The sequence below is a fragment of the Heteronotia binoei genome, unplaced genomic scaffold (assembly GCF_032191835.1).
Source record: "Heteronotia binoei isolate CCM8104 ecotype False Entrance Well unplaced genomic scaffold, APGP_CSIRO_Hbin_v1 ptg000889l, whole genome shotgun sequence".
Lineage (NCBI taxonomy): Eukaryota > Metazoa > Chordata > Lepidosauria > Squamata > Gekkonidae > Heteronotia > Heteronotia binoei.
In genome coordinates, this window is record NW_026800119.1 from 56,818 (window position 1) to 71,118 (window position 14,301).

General features: G+C 52.2%; 1 protein-coding gene across 1 annotated transcript in view; it reads right to left on the reverse strand.

Moving 5' to 3' along the window:
* Nucleotides 1–14,301, reverse strand: part of C2CD3 (C2 domain containing 3 centriole elongation regulator) — a 123,998-nt gene that overhangs the window by 55,900 nt on the left and 53,797 nt on the right. The window contains exons 18-23 of the mRNA XM_060263796.1: nucleotides 10,821–11,004; nucleotides 8,710–8,876; nucleotides 5,777–5,900; nucleotides 3,221–3,489; nucleotides 2,182–2,271; nucleotides 75–692 (exon numbers count right to left, since the gene is read on the reverse strand). Of these exons, the coding sequence (XP_060119779.1) occupies nucleotides 75–692; nucleotides 2,182–2,271; nucleotides 3,221–3,489; nucleotides 5,777–5,900; nucleotides 8,710–8,876; nucleotides 10,821–11,004 (1,452 nt within the window). The remainder of the gene's footprint in view (nucleotides 1–74; nucleotides 693–2,181; nucleotides 2,272–3,220; nucleotides 3,490–5,776; nucleotides 5,901–8,709; nucleotides 8,877–10,820; nucleotides 11,005–14,301) is intronic.

Below are 14,301 nucleotides of genomic sequence, written 5' to 3' on the forward strand. Positions count from 1 at the left end.
GCAGCAGCTGGAAAGAAGCCACAGGCCTGGACCCAATGCCCCCCCCCCCCCCCGCCACTGCTAAAGAAACGTACCACTGACTGTTCTCGTGCTTCCTGAATCGCCCGCAAGCGCTGCCAGGTCCACGTACGCCGACCCGATCAGGCGATCCGTGTCCAGCGGCCTTTCCGCGTGCCTTTCGTTCCCATAGGCCCGCCACACCTGGAACTCCAGCCTCTCCTCTCTGAAATACCACAACAGCGCTGGGCTCCTGGTCAGCTCCGCCCGCTTGCTCTTATAGGTCAAAGTCACCTGCTTCTGGTCTTCGGCCAGCCTGGGCCTCCTGAGAGACGTCCACGTGGCTTCCCGGTCGTACAGCTTGTAGCGGAGGTAGCAACAGGTGCTTCTGTGGATCTGCGCCTGCCCCGCGAGCAACACGCAGTGCACCGGCAGCCACAGTCTAGGGATTGAAACGGTCACCAAGGCAGGACCCGGGGGTGGGGGAGAGTCGCTGTCGTCCTGGCAGTTTTCCCCGAGGCTTTCCTCCCAGCTCCAGCCCAGGAGGGCGGCAGCCTCCAGGACGCGTTCTCGGTCCACGGGGCGGGCGAAGCTCACGGAAAGCTCCAGGCCTCCAACGACGGTTTGAACGACGTTGGCGCGATGAGAAGGGGCCAGGTCCTCTGGGAGGCTTAGCGGGTACCAGCCTCGAATGCCTTGAAAAGAGAGCGTAAAGGAAAGACTACGAATTGGAGAAGTTTAAAACGGAGTGGGAGAAATTCCAAAGGCCCGTTGAAAAGCACTGGAAGGTAAAGGGACATTTAGCGATTTTCGATTTAATTTCAACCCGCTGGTTCTGGTCCTACCTTCTGGGGGCACGGAAAAACTGCATACCATCCTCTACATCAGTGGGGGCCAAAGGTAGCTCTCCAGATGTTTTTTGCCAACAACTCCCATCAGCTCCAGTCAGCATGGCTGATGGGAGTTGTAGGCAAAACATCTGGAGAGCTACCGTTGGCCACCCCTGCTCTATATGACAACCATCTCAGTAGGGCCTGGAGTTTTCCTGGAATCCTAGAGTTGGAAGGGACCTCCAGGGTCATCTAGTCCAACCCCCCTGCACGACGCAGGAAACTCACAAACCCCTCCCCCTAAATTCACAGGATCTTCATTGCTGTCAGATGGCCATCTAGCCTCTGTTTAAATACCTCCAAGGAAGAAGAGCCCACCACCTCCCGAGGAAGCCTGTTCCACTGAGGAATCGCTCTAACGGTCAGGAAGTTCTTCCTAATGCTGAGCCGGAAATGCTTTTGATTTAATTTCAACCCACTGGTTCTGGTCCTACCTTTTGGGGCCTCAGAAAACAATTCTACACCATCCTCTATATGACAGCCCTTCAAGGACTTGAAGATGGTGATCATATCACCTCTCAGCCGCCTCCTCTCCAGGCTAAACATCCCCAGCTCCTTCAACCTTTCCTCATAGGTTCTGGTCCTACCTTCTGGGGCCACAGAAAACAATTCCACACCATCCTCTATATGACAGCCCTTCAAGGACTTGAAGATGGTGATCCTATCACCTCTCAGCCACCTCCTCCCCAGGCTAAACATCCCCAGCTCCTTCAACCTTTCCTCATAGGTTCTGGTCCTACCTTCTGGGGCCACAGAAAAGAATTCCACCCCATCCTCTATGTGACAGCCCTTCAAGGACTTGGAAGATGGTGATCATATCACCTCTCAGCTGCCTCCTAGAATCATAGAGTTGGAAGGGACCTCTAGGGTAATCTAGTCCAACCCCCTGCACAATGCAGGAAACTCACAAACGCCTCCCCCTAAATTCACAGGATCCACATTGCTGTCAGAGGGCCATCCAGCCTCTTGTTTAAAAACCTCCAAGGAAGGAGAGCCCACCACCTCCCGAGGAAGTCCGCTCCACTGAGGAATCGCTCTAACGGTCAGGAAGTTCTTCCTCATGTTGAGCCAGGAGTTCTTTTGATATAATTCCAACTTGTTGGTTCTGGTCCGACCTTCTGGGGCCACAGGAAACAATTCCACCCCGTCCTCTATATAGGACAGCCCTTCAAGGACTTGAAGATGGTGATCAGACCGCCTCTCAGCTGCCTCCTCTCCACACTAAACATGCCGTTAATCCCAACACAAAGCAAGCTCACAAGCGATTCACTCTAGCGGACAAAGGGATCTTTACCTGATCTTCTCATTAACAGCTCCCTGGTGGGCACTTTGACAGTTCCCAGGAGGTAATCTCTGGAAGCCTGAGCTTGTGATGTCCTGGGAGCTATAAAGGTGAAAGAAGAAACATTTTGCGTCGATAACGGAGATACAAGGAGTCCAGGTTCATCGCACTGGGATGTATCAGAATGGTAGGAGTGGAAAAGGTAAACACAACAAACTAGCTAGAGAGTTCCACCGGGATGGCTGGACTGTTCTATGATTCTAGAGCCAGGGACTACTAGGAAGTAAGAAAGGAAGCTCTGGCTCTTTCCCTCCCTCCCCAGGGGACCAGGACGGGGAGGGGCCTCAGCCAATAGAAGGAAGAGAGGCTTGGCTCAGTAGTTCCGCTGTGCGACTGAGAGAGCCTGGCAAAGCAAGCTCTCCCTCCCCCCTTCCTCCCCAAGGGAGGCGTCTCAGCCAATGGAGAAAACTGAGGTTTTGTTCTGTAGCTCCTATGCGACTGAGGAAGCAAAAGCAAGGGAGAAGAAGAAGAAGAAGAAGATATTGGATTTATATCCCGCCCTCCACTCCGAAGAGTCTCAGAGCGGCTCAGAATCTCCTTTCCCTTCCTCCCCCACAACAGACACCCTGTGAGGTGGGTGGGGCTGGAGAGGGCTCTCTCAGCAGCTGCCCTTTCAAGGACAACCTCTGCCAGAGCTCTGGCTGACCCAAGGCCATGCTAGCAGGTGCAAGTGGAGGAGTGGGGAATCAAACCCGGTTCTCCCAGATAAGAGTCCGCACACTTAACCACTACACCAAACTGGCTCTCCAGGAAGCAGACAAGAGACAGTTGCTCGGGGGCCTGATAGGAGCCCTCCGGGGGCCTGATTTGGCCCCCAGACCGCATGTTTGACACCCCTGCCCTAGACTGTGGTTGCCGGTGCATTGCGTGTGGCAACTAAAGGGCCCAGCAAGTGCTGGGGATTGAACCTGGGGGCATGCCAAGCATGAGTCACGGCCCCTCACCGAAGGCCACTGTCGCCTTCAGGGCCTCTTGCCTTCAAGCTGCGTACCTGAATTCAAGTTCTGGTGGAAGACGGAGAAGACGGCCTCGGAGTACTGCAAGAGCTCCCCCAGGCAGCACGCTTCGCCGCTGCTTCTCCGGACCACGAGATTGCAGGGGAACTCGGTATGGTGCTCGAACTCGGGGCAGAAAGTCCGGGCCACCGTCCGCGTGCTGCGCCTCTCCCCTTCGGGGAGGAACGGGAGGTGCGCCGTCACGTAGGCGTTCACTCCGACATCCGCGCTGTACTGCAGCGAAGGGGTCTTCTCTGCCAAGGCCCTTAGCAAAGAGAACGCACAAGGAGGGGTGATGCTGTGATGCAGGAGCTCAAGTCCTGCCCTGCTCAATCAGACTGAGGCTTCCTATTGCCAGCGATGGCAAAGTTGGAGTCCAGTTAAGACCGATGAAGTCTAATTCTTGGTATTACCTTTTGTGTGAATGCACACCACTTCAGGTATCTGAAGAATATTTGACGAAGCGTGCGTGCGCACGAAAGCTTATCCCCAGAATTAAGCTTCGTTGGTCTTAAAGGTGCCGCTCGACTCAAACTGTATTCTGTTGCTTCAGACCAATATGGCTACCCACCTGGATCTATCTTCATAGAAGGCATCACATTAAGCCATGTGGAATGGAGCAGTGAGGCTCTGTATCCTTGGTGCCTGCTGGTGGTGGTGCTGGTGGGGGCCCCACCGGTGGACCTCCTGATGACATCTGGGGGTTTTGGCCACTGTGTGACACAGAGTGTTAGACTGGATGGGCCTTTCGCCTGATCCAACATGGCTTCTCTTATGTGACACAGAGTGTTGGACTGGAGGGGCCACTGGCCTGATCCAACATGGCTTCTCCTATGTTCTTATGTGACACAGAGTGTTGGACTGGATGGGCCATTGGCCTGATCCAACAGGGCTTCTCTTATGTTCTTATGTGACACAGAGTGTTGGAATGGATGGGCCAGTGGCCTGATCCAACAGGGCTTCTCTTATGTTCTTATGTGACACAGAGTGTTGGAATGGATGGGCCAGTGGCCTGATCCAACATGGCTTCTCTTATGTTCTTATGTGACACAGAGTGTTGGACTGGATGGGCCATTGGCCTGACCCAACATGGCTTCTCTGATGTTCTTATGTGACACTGAGTGTTGGACTGGAGGGACCGTTGGCCTGACCCAACATGGCTTCTCTGATGTTCTTATGTGACACAGAGTGTTGGAATGGATGGGCCAGTGGCCTGATCCAACAGGACTTCTCTTATGTTCTTATGTGACACAGAGTGTTGGACTGGATGGGCCATTGGCCTAATCCAGCATGGCTTCCTTTATGTTCTTATGTGACACAGAGTGTTAGACTGGATGGGCCATTGGCCTGATCCAACAGGGCTTCTCTGATGTTCTTATGTGACACAGAGTGTTGGACTGGATGGGCCATTGGCCTGATCCAGCATGGCTTCTCTGGTGTTCTTATGTGACACAGAGTGTTGGACTGGATGGGCCATTGGCCTGATCCAACATGCCTTCTCTTATGTTCTTATGTGACACAGAGTGTTGGACTGGATGGGCCATTGGCCTGATCCAGCATGGCTTCTCTGGTGTTCTTATGTGACACAGAGTGTTGGACTGGATGGGCCATTGGCCTGATCCAACATGCCTTCTCTTATGTTCTTATGTGACACAGAGTGTTCGACTGGAGGGGCCACTGGCCTGATCCAACATGGCTTCTCTGATGTTCTTATGTGACACAGAGTGTTGGACTGGAGGGGCCACTGGCCTGATCCAACATGGCTTCTCTGATGTTCTTATGTGACACAGAGTGTTGGAATGGATGGGCCAGTGGCCTGATCCAACATGGCTTCTCTTATGTTCTTTTGTCTGAGCAGTGAAGCTCTGTGCTTGGGGGGCACAGTGGGAGGGCTTCTAGTGTCCCAGCCCCACTGATGGACCTCCTGGGGGTTGTGGCCAGAGTGCCTGACCCAACATGGCTTCTCTTATGTTGTTTTGTCTGGGGCAGTGATGGTCTGTGATTGGAGGGGCTTCCCTCCCCCCCCCCCCGATGGCCATGCAGCCCCACCGCCTCTCCTCTCCTCTCCTCGCGGTGCCTCCTCCGCCCTCTGTTTCTCCAATTTTAAGGTTGGAGAAGGGGCAGTGAAGAGCCAGCTTCCCCAGCTCTTTAAGAGCCAACCCCGCCCCCACCAATCAGCGGGGAAAATGTCTGCAGTAGTGGTGGCCGTCCTGCTGAAGAAGCGGCACCACCCTTGTCAAGAAGGAAGCGGAGAGGTGGCAAGGGTGGTGGCGCGTCTTCGGCACCGGCTGCCGTTGCGGAGGTTCTCCCGGCCGATCAGCTGATCGACGGGGGTGGGGGGTCAACCCTTAAAGGGCCGGGGAAGGCAGCGCTTCACTGCCCCTTTCCCGGACTTAAAATTGGAGAAATGGTGAGTGGAGGAGGTGCCACAAGGGGGGGGGGAGGCTGGTAGGCCAGGCTTTGCGACCCGGCTGCTAACAGGCGTGGACTGGTACTGGTCCGTGGCCTGGGGGTCGGGGACCCCTGTCTTAGAGGATCCAGCTCCTCCTTACCTGGCAGCTGCTTGCAAACCAGACGCTCGGTGTATTTGAATGGAAATGGAAACCGCCTGAGCCGCCAGGACCCCTTCGGCAGCTTTGAGGGAGCATCGGTACTTTATGCTCACGTCCAGCAGACCTGGAGGAAAGGGAAAAGAAAAAGAATGTGCTCTCAGAAATCTGAACCTAGCCTTGATGAACACTTGGGAGACGAATGAAAATTGTTCGGGCATGCATGACAGCAGACAAAATGCCGGGGATTGAACCTTGGAGCTTTGGCATGCCAAGCAGATGCTCTACCACTGAGCCACTGAGGTTCTTTCCCATCCCCTCCTGCCTGGTCCTTTTAACTGGAGATGCTGGGGATTGAACCTGGGACCTTCTGCAGGCCAAGCAGATGCTCTGCCCCTGAGCCACTGAGGTTCATTCCCATCCCCTCCTGCCTGGTCCTTTTAACTGGAGATGCCAGGGATTGAGCCTGGGACCTTCTGCAGGCCAAGCAGATGCTCTGCCCCTGAGCCACTGAGGTTCATTCCCATCCCCTCCTGCCTGGTCCTTTTAACTGGAGATGCCAGGGATTGAGCCTGGGACCTTCTGCAGGCCAAGCAGATGCTCTGCCCCTGAGCCACTGAGGTTCATTCCCATCCCCTCCTGCCTGGTCCTTTTAACTGGAGATGCCAGGGATTGAGCCTGGGACCTTCTGCAGGCCAAGCACATGCTCTACCACTGAGCCACTGAGGTTCTTTCCCATCCCCTCCTGCCTGGTCCTTTTAACTGGAAATGCCGGGGATTGAACCTGGGACCTTCTGCAGGCCAAGCAGATGCTCTGCCCCTGAGCCACTGAGGTTCTTTCCCATCCCCTCCTGCCTGGTCCTTTTAACTGGAGATGCCGGGGATTGAACCTGGGACCTTCTGCAGGCCAAGCAGATGCTCTACCACTGAGCCACTGAGGTTCTTTCCCATCCCCTCCTGCCTGATCCTTTTAACTGGAGATGCCAGGGATTGAACCTGGGACCTTCTGCATGCCAAGCAGAGGCTCTGCCCCTGAGCCACTGAGGTTCTTTCCCATCCCCTCCTGCCCGGTCCTTTTAACTGGAGATGCCGGGGATTGACCTGGGACCTTCTGCAGGCCAAGCAGATGCTCTACCCCTGAGCCACTGAGGTTCTTTCCCATCACCTCCTGCCTGGTCCTTTAAATTGGAGATGCCGGGGATTGAACTTGGGACCTTCTGCATATCGAGCGGATGCTCTGCCACTGAGGTTCTTTCCCATCACCTCCTGCCTGGTCCTTTAAACTGGAGATGCCGGGGATTAAACTTGGGACTTTCTGCATGCCGAGCAGATGCTCTACCACTGAGCCATGGTCTCTCTAAAGGCTCTCCAGGGTCTCAGACAGAGGTCTTTCACGTCACTTGCTGCTTGGTCCTTTTTAACTGGAGATGTCAGGAATTGAACCTGGGAGCTTCTGCATGCCAAGAAGATGCTCTGCCCCTGAGCCACTGAAGTTCTTTACCATCCCCAGCATCTCCAGTTAAAAGGACCAGGCAGGAGGTAATGGGAAAGAACCTCAGTGGCTCAGGGTCAATCCCCAGCATCTCCAGTTAAAGGTCCCAGGTTCAATCCCCAGCATCTCCAGTTAAAAGGACCAGGCAGGAGGTGATGGGAAAGAACCTCAGTGGCTCAGGGGCAGAGCCTCTGCTAGGCCCATAGAAGGTCCCAAGTTCAATCCCAGGCATCTCCTGTTTTTTTTTTTTTTTTTTTTTTTTTTAAAAACAGCTAGCAGGGTGATGTGAAACACCTCAGCCTGAGATCCTGGAGAATGGCTGCCGATTCAAGTTTTGTATTCTCACAACCACCCTGTGAGGTAGGTTAGGCTGAGAGTGTGTGACGGGCCAAGGTCATCCAGTCGACTTCCACAGCAAAGTGGGGATTCGAAACTGTCTCTCTTAGATCCGAATCCAAGTTTCTACCCATTATACCACCTTGGCTCTTGTTATAGTTACCAGCCCTCCTAGGATAAGGGTCTTCAAATTTACTCTAACCACTGATTTGTTTATTCACAAGAACGCTCAGAGTGGCAGCTGATCTCCAGGTGTCATGGAGGTCTTTCCCATCACCTCCTGCCTGAACCTTTTAGCTAGAGATGCCAGGGATTGAGCCTGGGACCTTCTGCATGCCAAGCAGAGGCTCTGCCCCTGAGCCACTGAGGCTCTTTCCCATCCCCTCCTGCCTGGTCCTTTTAACTGGAGATGCCGGGGATTGAACTTGGGACCTTCTGCATGCCAAGCAGAGGCACTGCCCCTGAGCCACTGAGGTTCTTTCCCATCCCCTCCTGCCTGGTCCTGTTAACTGGAGATGCCAGGGATTGAACCTGGCACCTTCTGCAGGCCAAGCAGATGCTCTGCCCCTGAGCCACTGAGGTTCTTTCCCATCCCCTCCTGCCTGGTCCTTTTAACTGGAGATGCTGGGGATTGAACCTGGGACCTTCTGCAGGCCAAGCAGAGGCTCTGCCACTGAGCCACTGAGGTTCTTTCCCATCACCTCCTGCCTGGTCCTTTTAACTGGAGATGCTGGGGATTGAACCTGGGACCTTCTGCAGGCAAAGCAGAGGCTCTGCCACTGAGGTTCTTTCCCATCACCTCCTGCCTGGTCCTTGATGCCGGGGATTGAAGCTGGGACCTTCTGCATGCCAAGCAGATGCTCTGCCCCTGAGCCACTGAGGTTCTTTCCCATCCCCTCCTGCCTGGTCCTTTTAACTGGAGATGCCGGGGATTGAACCTGGGACCTTCTGCATGCCAAGCAGAGGCTCTGCCTCTGAGCTGTGACTCCTCCAGGAGGTGGCAGTGGGCTGAGGACACATTCCTGCTGTTCTCAAAGGAAGACACAGGGTCTGCTCCTGGTCGAACCCCAGACTTGCTCATGGGTTTGAAGGCCAAGACTTGCGTTACCTGAGGATTTGGGCTGCGCTGAGCCGTCGGTCCTGGGGATCAAGGGTAGGCTAAAGGTCTGGATCCCCACTTCTTCTCGCCGCTGCATGGTCACCATGGCGCACAGGCGTGACAGCGACAAGGTCCCCCTGGCGACCATCTGGTCTCGGACATTAGGGTAGTAATACCTGCACGGGAGAGGAAATGGAAGAGGCATCAGGAAGTTGTTGTCTGTTGCGGAGTCAGTTGCCCAAACAGCAGCTTGTGCTGTGCCACCCTGAGCTATTCCATGGAGCGGGTGAGGGGCAGCTGGATGGTGGAAGTTGGAGTGTGGTCACCCTGCTGAAGGGGATTTATAAGATTATGCTTGGGATAAAGAAGGTAGAAGAGGAGGATACTGGATTTATAGCCTGCCCTCCACTCCGAAGAGTCTCAGAGCGGCTCACAATCTCCTTTCCCTTCCTCCCCAACAACAGACACCCTGTGAGGTGGGTGGGGCTGAGAGAGCTCTCACCAAATCTGCCCCTTTCAAGAGCTATGGCTCACCCAAGGCCATTCCAGCAGATGCAAGTGGAGGAGTGGGGAATCAAACCCGGTTCTCCCAGGTAAGAGTCCACGCACTTAACCATTACACCAGACTGGCTCTCAGACTGGTAGAGAAAGAAGTCCTTTTCTCCCTTTCTCACAATACAAGAACTCGTGGGCACTCAATGAAATTGCTGAGCAGTCGGGTTAGAACGGATCAAAGGAAAGACTTCTTCACCCAAAGGGTGATTAACATGTTGAATTCACTGCCACAGGAGGTGGTGGTGGCTACAAGCATAGACAGCTTCAAGAGGGAATTGGATAAACATATGGAGCAGAGGTCCATCAGTGGCTACTAGCCACAGTGCATTGTTGGAACTCTCTGTCTGGGGCAAGTGATGCTCTGTATTCTTGGGGGAGCACAGTGGGAGGGCTTCTAGTGTCCTGGCCCCACTGATGGACCTCCTGATGACCCTGTTTTTTTTGGTCACCATGTGACACAGAGTGTTGGACTGGATGGGCCATTGGCCTGATCCAACATGGCTTCTCTTATGTTCTTATGTGACTCAGAGTGTTGGACTGGATGGGTCATTGGCCTGATCCAACAGGGCCTCTCTTATGTCCTTATGTGACACAGAGTGTTGGACTGGATGGGCCATTGGCCTGATCCAACATGGCTTCTCTTATGTGACACAGAGTGTTGGACTGGATGGGCCATTGGCCTGATCCAACATGGCTTCTCTTATGTTCTTATGTGACACAGAGTGTTGGACTGGATGGGCCATTGGCCTGATCAAACAGGGCTTCTCTTATGTGACACAGAGTGTTGGACTGGAGGGGCCATTGGCCTGATCAAACAGGGCTTCTCTTATGTTCTTCTGTGATACAGAGTGTTGGACTGGAGGGGCCATTGGCCTGATCCAACAGGGCTTCTCTTATGTTCTTCTGTGACACAGAGTGTTGGACTGGAGGGGCCATTGGCCTGATCCAACAGGGCTTCTCTTATGCCCTTATGTGACACAGAGTGTTGGACTGGATGGGTCATTGGCCTGATCCAACAGGGCTTCTCTTATGTTCTTATGTGACACAGAGTGTTGGACTGGAGGGGCCATTGGCGTGATCCAACAGGGCTTCTCTTATGTCCTTATGTGACACAGAGTGTTGGACTGGAGGGGCCATTGGCCTGATCCAACAGGGCTTCTCTTATGTTCTTCTGTGACACAGAGTGTTGGACTGGAGGGGCCATTGGCCTGATCCAACAGGGCTTCTCTTATGCCCTTATGTGACACAGAGTGTTGGACTGGATGGGTCATTGGCCTGATCCAACAGGGCTTCTCTTATGTTCTTATGTGACACAGAGTGTTGGACTGGAGGGGCCATTGGCGTGATCCAACAGGGCTTCTCTTATGTCCTTATGTGACACAGAGTGTTGGACTGGATGGGTCATTGGCCTGATCCAACAGGGCTTCTCTGATGTTCTTTAGGGGGGAGTTGTCTAGCCCCCCCTCACTGCCTCCCAGTCAAGCTAATAGCCACTGATGGACCTCTGCTCGTGCTCTGTGTTCAGACTCGTGCTGCAGGGAGGCTGGAAGCTTAGTGATACGTACCTGCACCAGATTTCAAACTGGATCCCTCCTCCTCCAGCAAGCCCCTGGGCGGAGAACGCACTGAGCAGCAGCCTCTGGACTGGCACGTCTGCCGGGGCCAGCAAGGAGTGGTGACGCTCGTCATTGAAGACGGGGTCTGGGATGCAGAGAGTGGTTGCTGAGCGGAACGGCTTCAGCCTAAGCCCTGCGGAAAGGAAGTCAAGAGAATGGAGTACAGGAAGGGGGCAAAGAAGGCTAGATGGCTCAAGGGACGCACACCTGATAAGGGTGGCAGGGGGCAGAAAGAGTAAAAAAGAGCCAGTTTGGAGTAGTGGTGAAATGCGCGGACTCTTATCTGGGAGAACCGGGTTTGATTCCCCACTCCTCCACTTGCAGCTGCTGGAACGGCCTTGGGTCAGCCAGAGCTCTCTTATCTGGGAGAACTGGGTTTGATTCCCCACTCCTCCACTTGCACCTGCTGGAATGGCCTTGGGTCAGCTAGAGCTCTCTTATCTGGGAGAACCGGGTTTGATTCCCCACTCCTCCACTTGCAGGTGCTGGAATGGCCTTGGGTCAGCCATAGCTCTCTTATCTGGGAGAACCAGGTTTGATTCCTCACTCCTCCACTTCCAGCTGCTGGAATGGCCTTGAACATAACATAAGAACATAAGAGAAGCCATGTTGGATCAGGCCAACGGCCCATCAAGTCCAACACTCTGTGTCACACAGTGGCAAAAAATGTTATATACACACATACACTGTGGCTAATAGCCACTGGTGGACCTGTGCTCCATACACTGTGGCTAATAGCCACTGATGGACCTGTGCTCCATATTTTTATCTAAACCCCTCTTGAAGGTGGCTATACTTGTGGCCGCCACCACCTCCTGTGGCAGTGAATTCCACATGTTAATCACCCTTTGGGTGAAGAAGTACTTCCTTTTATCCGTCTTAACCTGTCTGCTCAGCAATTTCATCGAATGCCCACGAGTTCTTGTATTGTGAGAAAGGGAGAAAAGTACTTCTTTCTCTACTTTCTCCATTCCATGCATTATCTTGTAAACCTCTATCATGTCACCCCGCAGTCGACGTTTCTCCAAGCTAAAGAGTCCCAAGCGTTTCAACCTTTCTTCATAGGGAAAGTGCTCCAGCCCTTTAATCATTCTAGTTGCCCTTCTCTGCACCTTCTCTAAAGCTATAATATCCTTTTTGAGGTGCGGCGACCAGAACTGCACACAGTACTCCAAATGAGACCGCACCATCGATTTATACAGGGGCATTATGATACTGGCTGATTTGTTTTCAATTCCCTTCCTAATAATTCCCAGCATGGCATTGGCCTTTTTTATTGCAAACGCACACTGTCTTGACACTTTCAGTGAGTTATCTATCATGACCCCAAGATCTCTCTCTTGATCAGTCTCTGCCAGTTCACACCCCATCAACTTGTATTTGTAGCTGGGATTCTTAGCCCCAATGTGCATTACTTTGCACTTGGCCACATTGAACCGCATCTGCCACGTTGACGCCCACTCACCCAGCCTCAACAGATCCCTTTGGAGTTCCTCACAATCCTCTCTGGTTCTCACCACCCTGAACAATTTAGTGTCATCCGCAAACTTGGCCACTTCACTGCTCACTCCGAACTCTAAATCATTTATGAACAAGTTAAAAAGCATGGGACCCAGTACCGAGCCCTGCGGCACCCCACTGCTTACCGTCCTCCACTGCGAAGACTGCCCATTTATACTCACTCTCTGCTTCCTATTACTCAGCCAGTTTTTGATCCACAAGAGGACCTGTCCTTTTACTTCATGATTCTCAAGCTTTCTAAGGAGCCTTTGATGAGGAACTTTATCAAAAGCTTTCTGGAAGTCAAGGTAAACAACATCTATTGGGTCTCCTTTGTCCACATGTTTGTTCACCCCCTCAAAGAAATGCAACAGGTTAGTGAGGCAAGATCTTCCCTTGCAGAACCCATGCTGAGTCTTCCTCAATAACCCGTGTTCATCAATGTGCCTACTCATTCTGTCCTTGATAATGGTTTCTACCAACTTTCCCGGTATTGAAGTCAGACTGACTGGCCTGTAGTTTCCCGGATCTCCTCTGGAACCTTTTTTAAAGATGGGGGTGACATTTGCTACCTTCCAGTCCTCAGGAATGGAGGGAGATTTCAATGAAAGATTACAGATTTTTGTTAGAAGATCCACAAGTTCAACTTTGAGTTCCTTCAGAACTCTCGGATGTATGCCATCCGGACCCGGTGACTTATTAGTTTTTAATTTGTCTATCAGTTGTAGGACCTCCTCATTTGTCACCTCAATCTGACTCAGGTCTTTCAACACCCCTTCCAAAATTAGTGGTTCTGGGGCGGGCAAAAAGTTCTCGTCTTCTACAGTGAAGACGGAGGCAAAAAATTCATTTAGCTTTTCAGCCATTTCCCTATCCTCCTTCAGTAATCCTTTTACCCCATGGTCATCCAAGGGCCCCACTGCCTCCCTGGCTGGTTTCCTACTTCTAATATATTTGAAGAAAGTTTTATTGTTGGTCTTTATGTTTTTTGCAATATGCTCCTCATAGTCCCTTTTTGCCTGCCTGATCACAGTCTTGCATTTGATTTGCCACAGCCTGTGTTCCCTTTTACTAATCTCACTTGGACTGGTTTTCCACCGCTTAAAGGAGTCCTTCTTACCTTTTACAGCTTCCATTACTTTATTTGTTAACCACGCAGGCCTTTTCTTATGCCTGTTTGTGCCTTTCCTAACTTGTGGTATGTATTTTGTCTGAGCTTCTAGGATTATAGTTTTAAATAGCGTCCAAGCTTTCTCAAGGGTTTTGACCGTATGTACCTTTCCTTTCAGTTTCTTCCTCACATGCCTCCTCATCTCAGTGTATTTACCCCTTTTAAAGTTAAACGTGGTTGTGGTGGTCTTTTTGGACAACTCCCTATTTATACAAACGGTGAAATCAATAACATTATGGTCACTGCTCCCAAGCGGCGCAATCACTTTTACATCTCTCACCAAGTCTTGGGCATTACTTAGGACCAAATCCAGGATCGCCCCACCCCTGGTAGGTTCTGAGACCATCTGCTCCATAGCACAGTCATTGAGAGCATCAAGAAACTCAATCTCTTTCTCTCGACCAGAACACATATTGACCCAATCAATCTGCGGGTAGTTAAAATCACCTATTACAACACAGTTTTTACGTTTAGCCGCTATCTTTAAGCCTTCCATCATATTATAATCGTCCTCTCTCTTTTGATTTGGTGGGCGATAACAAACTCCCATAGTTAAATTTCCTTTTGGGCCCTCTATTTCAACCCAAAGCATTTCTAAAAGTGAATCTAATTCTCTGATCTCAGCCTTACTGGACCGTATATCCTCTCTGACATACAGAGCCACCCCACCTCCAACCCTTCCCTCCCTATCCTTCCGATATAGCTTATATCCAGGAATCACCGTGTCCCACTGATTCTCCTCATTCCACCAAGTTTCTG